The following is a 21,020-nucleotide window of genomic DNA, read 5'->3' as shown; positions in this document are numbered from 1 at the left end:
ATAAAATATTCTTCAATACATGTATTCTCTTTAAACAAACTTTCCGGGGTTGTTTTGAGAGTAGATACGAGAATAAGTTCTACCTGTCGAACTTCAGCTGGTCAGTTGTCTGAGGATCGCATATCGTGAAACGTTTTAATATTTCTATATTACTTTATTTGGTTGTCTTATAGATCTAATAAGGGGAAAATAAACAATAAAAACTTTGCACTATTATGAAGCGAATGCATTGCATTGAATTAAATTTACCAGACATATAACGATTGCACAATGTGTACTAACTAAAATAGTCACAATGACTAAAACCCTATTGTAACCGGAGGGATTAAAACTATTCCATTCAAAGACGTTTAAGGGGCGTGTTTAAAGTTTTTTTCGGATGTCTGTCATATAAATAATAAAGATATTTTATCATGAGACATTTCGTTTGATTTCCAAACTACGAACGGGTATAAAGTAACCCCTAGCAGTATTGTCTAACCATTGGGTTCAAACAGTAGGTGACTCAAGATGACCGACGATAACCCTCCTAAGAAGCATTCTATGGCAGTTGAGGCTCCACCAGATGGATCAGAAGAAGAATTTAAACGTGAAACATGGACTAATAAATTGGATTTTTTATTAGCTTGTATTGGATTTAGTGTTGGTTTAGGAAATGTTTGGAGATTTCCCTATCTGTGTTACAAAAATGGTGGAGGTAAGTGGCAGCATAGGCCTACTGCACAATTGGCATTTTGACGACATGTATTACGATTTCCGTCTTCATTAGCCCGAACTGTGCAGAAAAGTAGGACGTAAAACTCCATTCATTTCATTTCATGTATTGCGATTTACAGTTTGTCAAACACATCTTGAGCAAAGAGGGTAACAGCATGCGAAGAGATGTATTTCTATATATGCCATCATTTGAAAGATTAAAAATATCTCAAATTCCATGGAATTAGTTGATCAAGGCCAGACAAAATAAAGAATACTTTTGATTCCGGTGGTTATTGTTTTCAAGGGCATATATGTATTCATCGGGAACGGGTGGGTTTGACATTATTCATTACAAATTAACAATGGATATTTTACTATGTGAATTCTGACATACATTTCTATGTGCTTTACAAAGTGTTGAAACTGCATACTTCCTGTTTGATTTATTGTCGGTTTACTTTTCACCAGTTCTATCCTATATACAATCGACATGAAATTAAATTGGGTTTTTATGTCCAAAATTTATTATAATTGGTCAAATAAAGACCGATAATACCATGCAGTGTGTAATATAATTTGACGAAAACACGCATTGCTTCCATTCGATTTCAGATTGACAAGGGATATATTTTCACATGCAGTCTGTATTACAATTGCCTACACCAACGACAAAACGTCTTTAACATGTCATCCCGTGCGACCTCTATGATTAGAGAAGGTTGAACTGAGTAAAAATGCGAAAATCTACATCGGGTTCGAATCTTTGACGACAAGATTAGTGAGCTCACACTTCGGTTAAAAACCTATATCGTTTTGTGGTTTGTTGATTGACTTAATAAACTAATTTAAAATTCACATAGTTAGGTCTAAGGTATTAATGATAACGAGTATATTCTTAACAATATATTTGTTTTTTAAAATGGCGTATGTAATGCATGGTTGCGAAATATAGGTAACTTTCCACTCATTACTATGCGGGTATAGCCCACGGCTATGTTATAATTATTGATAAGTGTCATTCATTTGATGATATTAAAAAGTATTATTGCAACTTTTACATAGAAAGTAGTGCAACAATTTTTGGACAAGTTAAGGGATATTGTCAGCTAAATTTTTTCAATTTAAAGTTACCTTAAAAGAGTAGAACATGGAACTCGGAATCATTTCAACTTGTTTAAAGTTGCAAGTTTTTCATTTTTTTTAAGCAGAAAAGACCAAAATTTGGGGTTTATGTGCTTGAAAAATTGGCAGATTATATTTTAATTTATGATATTAAAGGTCATCAATGTGTATAACATCCAAAGCGTTATCATCCATAATAATCTAGTTCAGAAGTATTGAAGGAAAGTCTAGTCTATAGCAAGTTGTTACTTGTAAAAACATATGTATATAAAAGTATATTTGTTCATCATTTTAAAGGCTCTTGTAGTCCATTTTCTTTTAAAGCCTTATTAAAATGTGATAGGCGTTTTCGTGTCCTCAAGTAACGGTTTTATTTATTTATCCTGAGTCGTTTTTCTTTAATGGAAATAATATAAGATCATCAAAATGTGTCAAGGCCCGACAACAAAATGACGTGATCAGAAATTTTCCCCTATGTCAAATTTGGGGATTTGTGATATTACAATTTTCCAGCATGCGTATCATTTTAAAATACAATTGAATAGTTCACGGAGATTATGCACTGTCCACCCATGAAAATTCTGTTTGATTTAAGCATTTTGTTAACAATTCAAGATGTGATGAGCTTTGCTTTAGAAAGTGTGATCATTTGGTCAATTCTGCTTCACATATATTTGATATTCATCCCTTTTCAATAAGATTTCCAATGGTTCAACTTACTTTGAGGTACATGTACGATGTATGAAAGACAAAAGATTCTTTAAAAGTGATGCAGGTCGGAGGAGCTGCTATGAAAAAGCGTCTTGCGTCAGATTATACAATACACATGCAAATTTGTTTCATTACACACAGCCATATCAGTTGCAGAAAAACAGGACTTAAGACAACATATCATTTCAATCCAGACACATTCGTTTATCATTTACTGCTTGATGAACAAATATCTACTGTAAGGGAGATAATTAGACTAAAGACCGAGAACATTGAGTCGTGATATTGGAAGCTAGATATCGTTGATCGGTGTTTTCCCACGTCGCCCTTCCCAATTCGCCTCTAAGTTATTCTCTTTTCGCCCCTTCTCCGTTTCGCCCATTTACCACGTCGCCATTACTATTTTTCCCTTTCCATATTTCGCTCCCTTCACAATTTTCTCCTTTCCCAGCTCATCCCTTACCAATTTTGCCTCTTACCACTTTTTATGCTTGTTCCGATTTTAAGTCCGATGTTGTGTGCAATTTTGTACTGGAGTAGTTGGAATTTGATAAAGAGTAAGCTGAAATGTCGCTGTCTAGGCCTAAATTTCCAAAACACAAACGAAATTAGGAATTGTAATCTATAGCTGCCTACGACTTTTTCAAATTTTTCATATATCAATTGAATTGCAATTCTTTTTCTGTATTCAATTTACCTGTCCAATCACTTTGTAGATTTAATGGTAAAATGGGAAAATGGCTAATTGGGAAAGGGGCGAACTGGGAAAAAGGCGAAATAGGAATAAGGGGCAATATGGGAAAGGGGCAATATGGGACAGGGGCGAAACTGGAAATGGGCAAATCAAAAAAGGAACGAATAGGGAAAGGAAATGGGAATAAATGGGGTTGGGGTGATATGAGAATAAAGGGTCTTGATAACATGGAATTTGTAGAATAAAAATGCATTCTGATATGACGAAGACATTAAGGTTGTCATTATGCTTCATGCATTTCTTTCTAGAACCAAATTTCGATTGATCCAAATCAAAACCAAAGAACGAGTGCGTATGCGTTTATTTGAAAAACTGAACCACGCTTTTTGATATCTGTGCCATACAATTCAATACTTGTGTGAACTGTGCTTTAAATATGCCCAACTTATTCAAATATAGAAATAGAATAGCTCAAAAGTGAGGATCAATCTACAGTTTTAGCAAATATAGCATGTAATGTGATCTTTATCCTGATTAGAAATTAATATAACTTTACAAAATATATATACATACGTGTAATCTATCTAATACAGAATAAATATGCTTGACATAATGCTCGTTCATACTAAACACATACTTACTTGAATAAACGCCTCGTTACAAAATGTAAATTGTGCGTTAGTGGATTAGAAGTTTACATGACTTGTTGGAAATAAATCAATATCTATATATTTTATGTATTGCATATTCCTTTGACGATTTGTTTTGTAATACATGATCACAAAAACGAAATTCGCGTACACTACAGGAGTATACGATGTCTTTGATTTGCAAACGTAGGCTCTCTCCCTTCAATGAATAGGTCGAGATGATCCCTTCCAATGAGGAGACAAACGCTGATGTACATTAGCCCTAACTGAAGCTGTAAAGTTGGACGTTTTTTATCCCGTCAAACAACTAAAAAACTAAATTATTTTCAAACTTCCTATTTCAGGTGCCTTTCTCTTGCCTTATTTTATATGCGTAGCAATAGGAGGAATTCCGCTGTTCTTCCTGGAAGTAACTGCCGGACAGTTCATGGGCAAAGGTGGTCTTAAAACATGGAACCTGGTTCCACTTTTTCAAGGTCAGTATAATCTACTGATGATAGCAGATGTTCTTAAAGTTAAATAATAACTTAAAGTATCCAAAGACTTGAGAATGTTCCATAATGCAATGCATCATTCGTTATCTCTAACTTATCAGAAATTTCTGAAAAATCGGGGTGGTTCAACAAGAAGCTGTTCTTGATAAATATAAACAAAAACAATATTGCCCAGCTATCATATTGAGATAAGACAAATACAAATGATCATAACTGGTTTTGTTCTTTCAATTTAGGCATTGGTATCACAACTTGCATCATCATGTTCCTGGTCAATTGTTATTACAATGTCATCTTATGTTGGGCTTTCTACTACATGTTTAACTCATTTCAAGCTGAATTACCCTGGTCTTATTGTGGACATGAATGGAATACAATCTGGTGTAATGATGATTTTAAATCCAATGTAACTGTCAACGATACAGCAGCTAAATATAATTTGACCATTTATGAAAATAGTACATATAAATTTTCTGATCCTGTCACAGAATTCTGGGAGTAAGTAATAAATGATAATAATGATATAACTAATAATAAATAGTCAATCATTAGCTATGTGGATTCTAGGAAAGGAATGTGGTGACGTAGGTGTTTCGAATTAGTGAACAAGCCCTGCACCCAGGTAGCACACTTGCCCTGGTCTATATTTAGATATAAAACACTGACTATCTCTGATCTATTTTAGATATAAAACACTGACTATCTCTGATCTAATTTAGATTTAAAACTCTGGCTATCTCTAATCTATTTTTAGATATACAACTGACTATCTCTGATCTATTTTAGATATAAAACTGACTATCTCTGATCTATTTTAGATATAAAACTGACTATCTCTGATCTATTTTAGATATAAAACACTGACTATCTCTGATCTATTTTAGATATAAAACTATGACTATGATCTATTTTAAATATAAAACTGTTCTATTTTAAATATAAAACAGGCGATCCCTGTTCTATTTTAGATATAAAATAAATTCTGACTATCTTTGGTATAAAACCCTGGCTATCTCTGATCTTTTTTAGATATAAAACTCTGACTATCTATGATCTATTTTAAATATAAAACTGGCGATCCCTGTTCTATTTTAAATATAAAACTGGCGATCCCTGTTCTATTGTAGATATAAAATAAATTCTGACTATCTTTGATCTATTCTAGGTATAAAACCCGGGCTATCTCTGATCTATTTCAGATATAAAATTCTGGCTATCTCTGATCTTAGATATAAAACTCTGAATAAATCTTATTTATTTTAGATATAAAACTGACTATCTCTGATCTATTTTAGATATAAAACTGACTATCTCTGATCTATTTTAGATATAAAACACTGACTATCTCTGATCTATTTTAGATATAAAACTCTGGCTATCTCTGATCTATTTTAGATATAAAACTCTGACTATCTATGATCTATTTTAAATATAAAACTGTTCTATTTTAAATATAAAACAGGCGATCCCTGTTCTATTTTGGATATAAAATAAATTCTGACTATCTTTGATCTATTCTAGGTATAAAACCCTGGCTATCTCTGATCTATTTCAGATATAAAATTCTGGCTATCTCTGATCTTTTTTAGATATAAAACTCTGAATATCTCTTATTTATTTTAGATATAAAACTGACTATCCCTGTTCTATTTTAGATATAAAACTCTGGCTATCTCGGATGGTATTGATGATGTTGGAGTTATTAAGTGGGATTTAGCCCTGTGTTTATTATTTGCATGGATTGTGGTGTATGCCTGTATTTGTAAAGGAATTAAATCTTCAGGAAAGGTAATCAAAAGTACTTCATGATTTTGATATATAGGAAGCTCTTTACCCTGGTCATCAAAGACTCTTTCTGTGGCCAAGGCTACTCAATCTTATGAATCTCCCACTCTCATTAGTATTGTTCAATTCCTATAACTCAATGCTATGTCCGAGTGGAAACCAAAGAACATGCTGGATTGCTTTCAAAATCATTGAAGACATATTTAATTTATTAAAAAAAAACACTTGCGCAAATTTGGAGTGTACAGAAAATTAATGCCTAAGTCATACGGCGATCTTCTGATTTGCCGAGTTTAATATGAGCATTAGGCATACGAAACGTTCGACAATTTGCAGCAATTAATAATTTTTGTCGACCTGCCGTTCTATCCGCCATACTGGATCGGAAGATCTCATACGTCGAACATTTTGTCTATCGAGTTTATACTAATGATATTACAATCATTCCTTAATAATTTCTTCACTGCGCATGTGTTCTACGCCATTTTATCTTAAGCCAGCACGTTGGCTGAAAGTAGAGGAAGACTAGCTTGTTTTGTTGCAAATTGATTTAAAATAGTTGCCATAGTATATGATTGCATATGATCAAATACGATGACACTTATTGTGTGAGCAATTTATTGACGTGAAACCTAATTTGGTAATTTGTCCTTTAGTATGATTATTATAGATCTCTTTGACAATCTGAAAGTTTTCTTGATCGTTGTAAAATCAAAACCCTCGTGTTAGTGTTGATTGTTGTTGTAAATATTTATTTCGGCATTACCCCCATTTGCCATTTAAATCAACTGTCGGTCTGAATTTATTTATTCGACACGCCAGAAAATCGACGTATGAACTTGGCCTAGGATGTTTTGTTATAACACACAAGTGAAATACCATTTTTAAAACGTGATGCGATTCAAGGGTGGTAACTCTTTATAAAATTCACTATGTTTGAAGGTTTTTGCACTTAATTTATATTGTTGATACAATTGATATATTTAGTCTAATGGTGGTGAAGATTTAGACTGTTTACGACCATTGGTTCAACTGACTAGATGTGTGGGGCCCGTGGACTAACGTAGGTTAGGGCAATGCTCTCGTGTATTCTGAGACCCCTCAATTTAATACCTGTTAATATCTTTTTCTATGGGTGGGGAAAACCTTATGAAGTGATAGTGAACCACTGATTACGATGTAGTTTCGATTTACCCAGATATTTTTACGTAAATGATACATTATAATTATGTTATTTCAGGTTATGTATGTAACAGCTACCTCACCCTATATTTTTATGTTGATTTTATTGATCAGAAATTCTCTATTGGATGGTGCCTATGAAGGTGTATTATTTTATCTTACACCTGATATGGAGAGGTTAGGTGATATTCAGGTAAATGTTTGAATTCTTATTCTATAAATAACATTTCATGGATTGGAAGATTTGGAAAAGTGACATATCCCCGAGACCCCGAGACAGGTTTATTAAAACTGAATTGAAGTAAAAAAAATTTAAAAGTTACGAAACACCATGGCCCATAAAAGAGTTCATTTTGCTCTTGGAAGAATTCATTTTGCACATGAAAGAGTGTATGTTTATTACAGGTATGGGTTGATGCTGGAACACAGATTTTCTTTTCTTATTCTATTAGTTTAGGTAGTTTAACAGCATTAGGAAGTTATAACAAGTTCAATCATAATTCATACAGGTAATTTGTTTGATTACCTGTTCAAAAAATAACAAATAACTTTCGATACATTTCCTGGCATCATAAGTTACATGATTGGCATGAGCTTGTGGGTAGTAAATCGCAAGTTAACGTCTGATTTCAGCAAATACTCATATCGCATACCATTGGCATGAGTAGATCTACTTGGACAACCTTGTATGAAGAACATTATTACCTTTAATCTAGTTTCTTTTAATATTACCTCGAAGCGTCACCAATTATAATATTTCAATTATTACTCTACTTCCATTACAGTCAAATTGCAGCACTAACACGTTTATATTTATTCCTACGTATATTTCAGAGATGCGATTCTGTTCTCAATAGCTAACAGTGGTACCAGTTTCTTTGCTGGCTTTATAGTGTTCACAATTTTAGGTTATATGTCTGTTACTCAAGGTATTCCTATAAAAGATGTAGCTGAATCAGGTATGTTCTGTATGGACAACCTCTTATTATGAAGGGTTTATGTCGCTGATTTTTGTCGCAGCGTATAGAGTCTCGTTAAAAGTTTCACTAACCGGCTGCGGGCACACGAGTAGACAGGAAATCTTCAGTCGGTTGTTTTCCCTTATGTCGGTAATCATGCAATGATCATGCAATTGAAATGAAAGTGATTGAAAGATGACGCTCTTGTCGTGAGTGCCACACGAAGCAAACAAATATTGGTTCGATTGTATAAATCTCGTCGGCAACGCGATAATCTTGTGGAAGCAGGGACGCACATGAGATTTTACACAAGATTCGGCGACAATGTGTTTTTATCATATTGTGTATGAATGTGGTGGACACAGAGATAATATGCTTGATTTTGCGACGGTTCAGATCGGATTGAAAAAAAAAATGTTCATCTGCATTAGATTTTATCAGCTATATCTGCCGACAAGAGCGAGAATACAGTGACAGTCTGCTAGGAGAGAAAAATACCACAATCCGCTTGCTCCTGCTGCCGTTACAGTTTCACACTGGCCTCAATTCATTGGACAATTAGCTGCGCTAACTGATCTAAAATGTATGAAAAATTTATTCAAATTTGTATTTTCAGGACCCGGTTTAGCTTTTATTGCTTACCCTAAAGCTGTAGCTCAAATGCCGATATCTCCATTGTGGTCTATATTATTCTTTTTGATGTTGATTCTACTCGGTTTGGACAGTCAGGTATATTTTATTATGTAAATTTATTTGCATTATTGGTTGTTTTTGTAATTAAAAGAAAAGTTATTTCTCATATTAAGTTGAAGCTTAGATTTCTGAGAGACCTCTAGGTTCAACGGTATAATTTATATTTTTTTTTTTGGCTTTTTGATTCTGTTCAGAACTTTGATCATATTTCAAATGAAAAAGATGAGGATCATACGATCATATAAGGGTCATTCATTTTTTTTTCTTGAATTTTCAAGTTAGTAACTTGAATCTTCAAGTTAATTACTTGAATTTTCAAGTTAGTAACTTGAATTTTTAAGTTAGTATCTTGAATTTTTAAGCTAGTATCTTGAATTTACAAGTTAGTATCTTGAAATTTCAAGCTAGTATGTTGAATTTTCAAGTTAATATGTTGAATTTTCAAGTTGAATTCTTATCTTAAGATAGTTTGTGATTCAGAAAAATCTTAACACGAGTTTTGGAAACATGATGCACAAAGGTAGTATTTTACAAGATTTTGAACTTGCGTCTTATTTTCTAGTTTGTTGGTGTTGAAGGTGTCGTAACAGCTATAGTGGATCAGTATCCTAGCTATTTAAGAGTTGGATACAGAAAGGAACTATTTATTCTGTGTATTTGTATCAGTAACTTCTTCATAGGTTTATCTATGGTTACTAATGTAAGTCTTTGATATTTTCATTTCAATTTGAAATTTGTACGTGCCTTGTAAGTACCAAGCGATTAGAAATCGAATGGATAATACCCTATCAAATTACTCAGATAACAATCAGTCCTATTTCGTCCTTAATTTCCGCAAACTGCAAGATGATGATTTCCATACCCACCATGAATTAAGATGGAAATGAATCACAAAGTGGGAGTAACTTATTCCTGTCAAGTGCAGAAAAGGAATTATCCGAATCGTCCTTTCATCGCGGTATCTGTCTCTTGTATTTCAGGGAGGGATGTATGTTTTCCAATTGTTTGATTATTATGCGAGTAGTAGAGTTGTTTTACTGGTAGCTTTCTTTGAGTTAATAGCTATAGGATGGTTTTACGGTAAGCCTATGGAGGATTTTTTGTATGCGTTTGTTGACCTGTTCCTATTGATCACCAGTGATCCCACCTCAAGTGGCATGAATTTAGAGTACATGCCGTCTTTTGGACGATCAGGAAAATACATTTAACAATCATCATCGACATCAGTACGTTACTTTACAAAACAGCAATCACCGATTGAAATTGTGAATCCTGAACCTATTCAAACCAACAATTTACGTCTATTTCCAGGTGTAAATAGATTCTATGATAATATAGAAATGATGTTAGGAAGAAGAATCATGCCTTACATGAAAATCTGCTGGGTTGCATTATCACCATTGTTCTGCATAGTAAGTTGTCCTCTATTACAATCCGCCTTAATATTTACCTTACGATCAGATAAAAATGAAAATCTTATTGAAGTGATTGCCAGTATTGCCCATAGATTTTGATCTGAGCAAGCAAAAGTTTGAAAACTGATCCAATCATCATTATCGAATCGTTATTTGATCAACTAGCAGATCCATTTTCATTAAATAATTTCATTTGTCGGCAATGGAGGTCCTATTATTTAGGTTTTGATTCTATTACGACTAATGTAACGAGATGTAAAACAGACATCGCCTAACTCTGAACTGTAATTGTATTTTTGACTGTTTCCTAAGATATCTGTCTTATGTTCTACAAATATTTTGTCTGTTCTAGATTGTATTTATTTTGAGTACCATCAACTATTCTGAATTAACATATGAACGCCCATCTACAATCTACAAATATCCTAATTGGGCTGTTGGTGTTGGTTGGGCTATGGCTTGTTCATCTATTGTTTTCATACCTATTGCGGCAATTTATAAATTTGTCAAATACGGCTTCACCTTACAGGTAATATTTGTTTTTTCAATAGTCTTTAAATGGACGAGATGTCATAGTATTGGTAAAATTTTCACGGAAGATTGCGATAACGTTATTAACATTTTTTGTCACTTCCGTGATTGATGTAGTTACATTTAATCTTTGATTTATTAAGATTTGACAAAGTTCAATATCACTCTAAAACATAAAAATACGGCGTAATACTGTATTTGGTATGGTATTAACTACTGTTTTGAAGGTACTGAAACTGAGTTTAAAACCATATGGACTGAAAGGCCACCAGAAGAGATTACAAGATGTTAATGAACCATCATTAGAAGATCTGGAAAGTTCTAGAGAACAAGTTAACAACGAAAATGGGAAAGTGAACATTGCTTATGAATTAGACACAGCTCCACCCTACCCTGCTGGACAATTCACTAAGTTATAGTGTTTTATTTATGCAAGTGTTGGACTAGTTTGATTGTTTGTAGCATACATAGAGTACAGCATACGAAACTTCTTAATGGTTCTTACATGGAAACAACACACACGAACGTAGTTCAAAACCATTTTTAATTATTATGTACCTCGACTGAAAGTCGATATATTTAAAGAAAGCCTTCAAATCACATATAAGTAACTTAATAAGCCTTTAAATGTGATTTGAAGGTTTTGTTGAAATATCATAACCTTTTTAAAAATTCGACTTATTAACTCAAGGTAGTGATTCTACGTTCGTGTGTGTAAGAACCATACGAGTTTCGTATCGGAGTCAAGAAGCCCCGATTTTCTAACACATTGAGATTTTGGGTATTCGGGTAACAGTCATACACATTGATAAGTAATTTTGATATCTTACTTTTTTTATTTGAATTTTGAGTTTTCGGTCTAACAAGTCAATGTTCACTTTGATTGCGTCTATAGGCTAATATTGTATGCATGCGACGTTTCGACATGTTTCTCCAGTCGTCAACAGGAACATAATGATGAAAAGTGAAAGAGAAAAATTAGTACATTATTGTACATAGTCTAGTATATTTATGATGAAATAAACTGCTATTTCTATAATGAAAACTTTTATTGAAACATTGTTACATTGTTTAACATACTAACTATCTGTTGTTCAGGATTAATATTTTTATCAAGTAGAATATATTGCTCAACTGTCATCCTTAATTAATAATTCAGATGCATGAGATATGCACACATCTCTTTGAGGTAAGAACTAGTCAGTTCCCCCTTAGATGTAAAGCACGTAGATGTCAACAAAAGTCATACAAAATAACTATGTTATATATGATTCAAAATACCGGAGAGTAAAACATTCAAACCAGAAATGATTCTTTATCTGAAAGTGATAGCTTTTCGCCATTTTAAACCGATTTCTATTATGTGGGTGTCTATCAAAGCCTATAAATTTTGAATTACGATTTTTGAAATTTCCGGCTATTTCAAATTTGCAAAAGTCTCATTTGCGATTAGTTCCCTCCCTTGAACAGTTGAAAATATTTAAAAATATTTTTATCAGTTAAAAAGTTATAACGGTTGAAGAAGACAAAGTACAAGACATGCTTTCTCATCCACACGTTTGATACCACTTTTCGTGTATGTAACTTCAGACTCTCTGCACTATTCTCCCATTAGCTAAGTGAGCTGAATTTTTAACAGATTATTTTACTCTTGTCATTCTGTTTTCAACAATTTAATTTTTTTAAATAGTACCAGACTCAAGTTCTAACGTCTGATGTATTCACAATCAGAATGTACTCTTTATTCTCCTTATAACAATATGTGACTTGACGTATGGATTTATACAACATTAAGGATCGTTAAATTTGGAAAAAGATTTAAACAATTTGAGAATTAAATAAAGGTTTTAAAATAACAGACAGCTGTAATAATAAAACGGAGGATTTGAACTTTTCAAATCAGGTTGTGGAATCAGAGTCTAAATTAAAAGTCTAAAAATGTTTTTCAAAAAAATGTTTTTCCTGATCTTTTTGGAACATTGTAATATTGAAAAATATATAAATTTAGAATTGTGAATTTGCAATTTTTTGGATGTTTGAATTTTTACTTTTACGATATTTAAAGGGACATTCCGCTTTTTTTTAGGTCGAAAATAAGTATGTCCTATTTAAAATAAACGCCTAATTGTAGAAAAATAGGTCTATTACGTATTCTTAAGGTTACAACTAATAATATTGAGTCATTATAAAGGCAAACACCAAAACAAGGTTAAAATGTTTATTTAACTATTAGTGCTCCGTTTTTGATTAATCTTAATTTTCAATTAACAAATTCAGTTTGATCAAGAAGATATAAAGATATAAATAGCATACTATAGAAATATTTCCAGGTATAATTTACAATGTTTTTGATAATGAAATTGTTTTCCAAAAAAGCGGAATATCCCTTTAACTTGGGCATGTCTCTGAGATTAGCACGGACAGTTCCACATGACATAATGTGCTTCTGTAATAGATCATATTGTAGAATTGGACTATCGAAGATGTTGTCGATGGAAATTTCACGTCCAGAGACGTCTAAAGATTGCGTAAATTGGTGCACAATGCTTTCGCCTAAGCCATACTGTGTGTCAAGCTTTCTTCCAGTATTCATATCGAATTCTAATAAGTAGTACCTCTAGGTTTAAGAAGTGCTCCATGTTTGTCCAGTAGATGCAAAACATGTCCCTTTATATCAGAAACTCATTACTTTGTAAGCAACGCTACGGATAAAAGGTACCCGATCCAGGAACATCTAACATGTGAACATTCGTATGTAATATATTTAATTTCTTGCAAGAAATGCCCCAAACAATATGTAGGAGAAACTAAGAATAATTTACGAACTCGCTTTAATGCTCATAGGTCAGACATCAATTTAAAGAAAGACAAGCCTGTTTCTAATCATTTCAACCCCGATGACCATTCAATAGACGATCTCACCCTAATCCCAATTGAGCGTATAGAAATTGACTTGCCCGAAGATGAAACTACCAAATTCCGTCAATCTAGGGAGGCCCATTGGATTGAGACATTGAATACAGCAAGACCTATAGGACTAAATATTCATCATAATGTAGGCATAGCACCCTTTGTTGTCCCGTTTAATACAACCAGCAATCGAGCAAGCAAGATAGTTCATGCCCACTATAAGAGCCTTCAAGAGAAATTCCCCCATGTCTATAAGCAGAAAATGATAGTTGCATATTCAAAACATAAGAACTTAAATGATAATATTGTTCATATTAAACTAAAAACAATCAGTACATAACAGATACTATACTTCTCGCCCATCGGGGGAGTTAAAGAAAACCCAATATCAAGACCCTTAATCCCAATTTCTAAATAAAGTGTCTGCTCCACCCTAGGCCTGTACATTTGGGAGAATCAAACCCTCCCTTCCCCGAAATCTAATAAGTAGCCTGTTAATGAGTCACGGCGACACCAGATTTTAAATACCCTTACATTTGATATACTGTTTCAAGGAATTTAGTTATTTGAATTTCACCATATGTTCATCATTTGACTGGTGCCTTGTTGCTTCCAATGCTCCCTGAAAACTTCTGTTTAAATGTGAACGAACCTTACATTTTAAGTATAAGGCACTTGGATATCGGTATGAGTAGACCAGTTGTCCCTAAAAGATAGGGAGACGATGATAGCTCATTACTAAATACATACCGAAAATGCCTTTAATTCAGTTAAATCAGTTGCAAACGGAATGCCTTTCTTTTCAGTATACAGCTTACTTTGCATATTCAAGTCACCAATAAGCTTAGCACAGCCGCACACACATCTTGGAAAACATCAACAGAATCATAGATGCGTTTCATCTTAACATATGGATGGAATCAGGCATAGATATAGGGTTGTCAGTCACAGTTTTGCGCCAGAGAAAGTTCAGGTCTACCTTTAGACTTTTTTTTGCACCTTCATTTACGTCATTATGATCAGTCATATCCCTTTCGCCCTCTTCAATAATATCCAAGATCTTCATCAAGTTTTAAATCACATTCACAGTCACTGTTATCTGCAAATAAAATCTGCTCAACCTTTTTTGGTTTAATCACAAATCGATTTTCCCTTATATTCATTATGTTTTTTTAATAGAAGGCTAATATTCCCTGCCTTTTTCTGGGAGTTATCTGCCCTTCAATTGCGAGTAGTACCCCTTTGAAGCGAATATTTGCCTTATAGGAGCACTGGGACACACGTGTGGTGCAAATCAATTAAAATTATTTTTATCTGTTGACAGAATTTATTAACATTACTAATTGATAAAGGTGTGGAACTATGTGTAGGGCGTTAGAAAGAACCCTAGAAAACAATGTTTTGAATTTAATAATAATGGGCATTTTCATCTCATGACGTCATCAACAGAGATTATCTAATACTTTACATTTTCTATCAAAATAGAAACTAAAAACCAAATAAATTATTTGATATATACAGAAACATAACAGTTACATAAAAAAAACATTACACAACTTTTGGGACGTATTTTCCCATGGTCCTGAAACTTATAATTCTTGACATACCTAGGTTTATAATTGTCGTATATTACTTTCGATTTCATAGGGCTCTTAAAATGGGTAATTTGCATAACGTTAATTTTCAATGTATTTGAGCCTTGACAACAATTGGTTTGATATTATTGTATACACTTGTCATAAGCTGTCTTACAATGTACATTATTTTTTTATCATCCACGTTTGACTTATGAAAATATGCAGCTTTGAAAATAACCATTATTATATAGGCAGATTTCATAAATTCTTTTTCATTTGAATTGTATATTGTTATACGCGGTTTTGAGTTGATTAATGCGATATTTTTTAACATTCATAGTTTTGGACTAATATTAAGGATTATCTACTAAAAACTGTTTGTCGTTTTTAGAAGTTAATCTCTTATCACCATGTTAAATATCTTCCTCTCTATGTGGACGCAGGTTTATATTGTCAACACACCATCTATCCATTTTACAGCCTTATTCGTTGTCTATATAATCATTGTTCCCCTTTATATTTTAAACTGAGATCAAATTAAAGTAAGACTGGTTCAGTTTGCTCAAATTAATATATTTTTTATATCGTACGCTAGTGAACATAGTGTCATATCGAATCGAAATGAGTACAGAGAGGTGAAAATGTGCCCAAAAGGTACAAAAGCAGTCGCGCGCAAGTATTTCTGTCACCGGATCAATCATTGCTAATTTTCACGTCTTCAATCGTAATCATCATCATCAGCATCATCATCATCATAATCATCTCTGTTAATCGTCGTCATTGTTCCTTTTAAAGCTAAAATGAGGTCAACTAAACCATTATATTCCTATAAGTATCATTAAATATATATTCAATAACAAGTCAAGTTTCTCCATAAATATAAGATTTCAAGATATGAAATATTATTTATCTTTACTATAAACATGTTCAACAATACAATCAGCCGAGAGTTAATTATGTATTAAATGCCAGTATGGATTTTATGTATATTCAACTATTATATTTATATTATACTTATATAGACGTGATTAATAGGCAACCAGTCGACAATTCATAACAGAAGTAACAGCTTCTACTTGATATTTTAAGTTGTATACTAAAAATGTTTACACTTATAATTTAAATATTTGTTGAATTCTTCCTGCATATTCGGTATTTGATAACAGCCGTTTTCAATAAAGTATGAATTAAATATTCCGAACTACATATTTATACGAGGATAGACAGATAAAAAACATCTTTGAAAATGTGTAGGCCTACTGACAACAAATTTGAAATGGTGTGAAATTCGTTTACTGTGGATTTTTAGCTTTAAAAACTTTCATTAAATAAGGTGTTAAAGAATTGATTGAGAATGAGAAGGTGGCCTAGAAACAGTTAACCATTGATAGTAAGATGAGTAAAAACTCGATCACAAAATAACAGAGCACAAGCGACGATAATTCAGAATATGATGTTTTTATACTAGACACAGTAAAACTACTCTTGTAAGCTGTGAACGAGGTATTTTTTTAACACAACTCAAATCAAAGAGGTAAGTTTCTCACAAGTTTTTTTTTAAATTTTTTGTTTGTTTGTGTGAATGTTTTCATGTACTTCATGTACTTCATATACTCACTCTGGGACCTATCTGGAAAATACCCGGAGGGGAGGGGGGGGGGGGAGGGGGTCTCACCACCGAGACGAGATTCAGAGGGCAATTTTTAACTAAATTAGTATAAGCATAATATCCTCAATAATGTTTTATATAATTGTGGTCCATAATTTTGGCATTTGGTTGAGGTTCGACAATGCTGATATAGAAATATTTGTTATATACTAATAATAATAATGATTTGATTTTATTTGTAAAGCCCTAAAAGTCCTGCTTGAATAGCAGCTCAGTGGTACAGTTATATAATTATAATAGTTTAAAATACATCGTGCATTTAACATAATAATAACAAACATGACACAAAAATCGATCTTGTCAATAAAGATGAACCTCAATATGCAAGCCTACAAAATGTAAAGTTTAGTAAACCTTTTTGAACAATTCGGTTTTCAAGTTTTTATTAAATATATCATAGGATGAAATTGATTATGTAAATTGAGAGAGTGAATTCGGCAGTTTTGGTGCAGCACACCGAAAATACCGTTCTCCCAGTTTAATATTAACAATAGCAGGTTCCATTCTGACAAACTGAACAAAGATTCCAGAGGGGCTCTTAGTGCTTATTGTGAGACGTTATATAATTCGGTGCTCCAGGACAGTTTAGGGCAAGATATGTTATTTAAAGTATTTTAAATTCAATAGGATTGGGAGCCAGTGGAGGTCTTTAGTGAGGTAAAGCATTCTGGCAGCTTTTTTGAATATTAGTGTGAGTGGGCGTTTTGAATTAGTGAAATTCTATTTTGAGGTAATAGAATTATTGACAATTTTCTTAGTTGTTTCATAATCAATATATGATCTTATTCTACCAGTGTTGTATAGGGGAAAATCACAAGATTTACATATAACAGATATCTGAGATTTCATATCCATATTACTATCAAAGTTGTTACATTTTGTTTCTTGAGCAGTACCTAATTTAATAAATTTGGTTTTGTTCGTCCTCATCCGGTTCCTTATACTCTGTATACACTGATCTGATTTCACGAAGGAATCACTTTCTGAATATGGCGTAGGTCCAATATAAAGTTTTGTGTTGTAGTCCATTGTGGCTTCGAATGACATCTCCCAGGGAAGATGTGTATAACGTGAAAAGAAGGGTACCGAACCCTAGCGTAGGCCTATCTTTAAGTATGTTGGATCGAGTTGGGGAACTTAACAGCAACTTTCTGTGAACGGTCAAGATATGATTTAAACCACTCCAGAGCAACATGTTTTATTTCGAATCGACTATTAAGACTATTTAATATGTCCTGGTCTCTTGTATCGAATGCGACACATAGAAAAACACAGTTTTTATCTTCTAATTTGGAAATTATATCATAATAAACATGTAGAAGTGTTGTTTCCGTGCTATATTTAGATTTTTAAGACGATTGAATGATCATGTCCATTTGCGCATTCTGTAGGTAGTTCTTAAGTCGCGATGCAACAACTTTCTCGATAAGTTTAGATATAAACGAAACTTTTAAGATAGGACGAAAGTTTTTAAAGTTTTCAGGATCGAGTGACGGTTTCTTCAGAAACAACAGCTAATTGAGGGAGTAGCACATATTTCCAGTTTGTAGAGAACGATAGATGATACATAATATAATTGAAAGCAGTTGATCGCGCCAATTATCTTCTTCGGTTCAGTTCAGTTGTTGGTCCCAAGAGAGAAATATATTCTCTATCTAAAGATGATCCCCCGACTTTCATTGAAATTTTGGCATTGGCATTCGGTTTCAAGAGACTGTTCAAAACATTGTAGATTATTCTAGGATTGGCTGTATGCTCTTCGATCTTCCCCCAACGAAGCTTCTCTTAGTAGATATAAACTGATACTATTGAATTTGCAGAAATTTATTACTTTAAGATTTGGCAAAGATAATCAAATGCATATTATGTTAAGTCTGCTTTAAGGAAATATTGAACCGTAATAACCCACAATTCAGTAATGTCGGCTCTTCACTAAATGTGATTAGAATATCATAGACTGTCTATTTTAAAATTTATATAGACTGGAAATATTAATCACCCTAGCAGTGTTCATACGAGTATGAAATGAATACATTTCTATGTGAATGCACACTTTAATTAATGCTTATTTTGTAATAATGTAGCATGATAACTACTAATTAGGCATACGTATATCGACAATAACTTTATCAGAGAAAATTAATAACGGTCAAGAAGGCTTCTTATAAACCATAAAGTATAGTACACACTGAAAACATTTTAGGTAACACGTTAAGCAACATCCAGGCAACACAACAACACAACAACACAACGATATCATAAAACATCAGGTTTAAACTGGTCAAAACTCAAAAATATTGTTAAAGCTATGCTCATAGTTAGTTGCAGTTTTGATGGTCCAAACAGTCAAACAAGTATCTAATACCCTAAAGCCACTTCCATCTCTAAACCCTTTATTCTGTATTATAAGAAACGGCGACTCAATATTTCAATTCCTTATTCTAGTTTTCAGTATTCTATTCACTCAATCTTTAAGGCAAAGTAAATTCATCAAGTTTTAAATGTCACCAAGTCATTTACATTTCTCCCTTTATTAAGAGTTTGGTACTATGCTGTTAGGTACTATAAGGTTGCGAAAATGTTCGTGAAAAAATATCTTTAGTGTGTAAAGTACGCAAAGATTCGTTAACGTTTTGTCCAAATGTTATTGAAATTAAACAAGATCAATGTTACTGAGATGCAATGATGTTGTCGAGTTTTATCCAATCAGAAATTGATTTAACATTAATGGCATCCACCAGCAAGGCATGGTAACACTTTTCTCAAGATGTTATCAAATTGTGTGTATACAGTACTACATATTGTGATGCCTAGGTGTCTTGTGTGACAAGGACTTTCTTTCTTTTTGATTTTTTACCTCAAGAATCCAACCAGGAATTAATATTTCAATCAAAAAAAAAGATTTTTTTATATGTTTTTTGTCCAGAATATTGGCATTTGGCTGAGGTTCAATAGTAACCACTTTGATCAATCAACAAGAAGGTTGGATTAGTGATGCTGTCGACAGCAGATATTTAGGGTTATTTGTTAAATATTAATACTATTGAATTTATTTCCTAAAATACTAATTTAAAGATTTGTCAAAGATAAGAATGAGATGTCAGGAAATATTGACTCATAATACACCAAAATTTCAATTGAATCAGAAAAATTGAAAATATTTAATATTAATTATTGCCTTTGTTCTTGAAAACGCGTTCAATATTTATCTCGTAAACACTCTAGAAGGCACAATTCTTGACAGATTTTGACGCCATTTGTTCACTTAAGGATGAATCCTATTAAAAATCAGAAAAATTGAAATTTATTATAGTTATATAATATAACTCTATGGGTAAGACCCTACTGTGAAGTGGCTATACTAAAAAAATAAAAACTGATAAAAAAAAAAAAGAACGAAATCTGGGTTCAATTTTAATTAGACTGCAATTCCTTGATAGCGGATGCCATTTAATGTTAAAATCAGATGAATTGAAATAGATAATGGAACCCATTTCTGATTGGATAAAACTCGACAACATTTCTTGGTAACAAAATTGATATTGTATTTATATCAGCAACATGTGGAAAAACTTTCTGACAACTTTTTATACCCACATTTCATTTGCTCAGTCTGTTCATATGCTCTAGAAGGCACAATTCTTGACAGATTTGTTGTGAGTGTTAACACCCAAGGATGAACCCTATTAATGTCGACTCTTCGGACAATTTTCACTGAATGTGATTAAAATATATTAGACTGTTCACTTTAAAATTTATATAGACTGGAAATATTAATCACCCTAGCAGTGTTCATACGAGTATGAAATGAATATATTTCTATGTGAATGCACACTTTAATTAATGCTTATTTTGTAATAATGTAGCATGATAACTACTAATTAGGCATACGTATATCGACAATAACTTTATCAGAGAAAATTAATAAC

The 21,020-nt window shown here is 32.7% G+C and overlaps 1 protein-coding gene across 1 annotated transcript; it reads left to right on the top strand.

Moving 5' to 3' along the window:
- Positions 1–543: 543 nt before the first annotated feature.
- LOTGIDRAFT_104854 (hypothetical protein) lies at positions 544–11,047 on the top strand (the record flags this gene model as incomplete). Its single annotated transcript, XM_009057241.1, has 12 exons — positions 544–697; positions 4,221–4,352; positions 4,607–4,868; positions 6,026–6,158; positions 7,396–7,530; positions 7,743–7,846; positions 8,172–8,296; positions 8,913–9,025; positions 9,552–9,689; positions 9,970–10,069; positions 10,301–10,401; positions 10,757–11,047. 12 exons carry the CDS (start codon positions 544–546, stop codon positions 11,045–11,047), a joined length of 1,788 nt encoding a protein of 595 aa, XP_009055489.1.
- Positions 11,048–21,020: the final 9,973 nt, after the last annotated feature.

This window comes from Lottia gigantea (genome assembly GCF_000327385.1).
Source record: "Lottia gigantea unplaced genomic scaffold LOTGIsca_3, whole genome shotgun sequence".
Taxonomy (NCBI): domain Eukaryota; kingdom Metazoa; phylum Mollusca; class Gastropoda; family Lottiidae; genus Lottia; species Lottia gigantea.
This window is presented reverse-complemented; position numbering and strand designations above follow the sequence as displayed.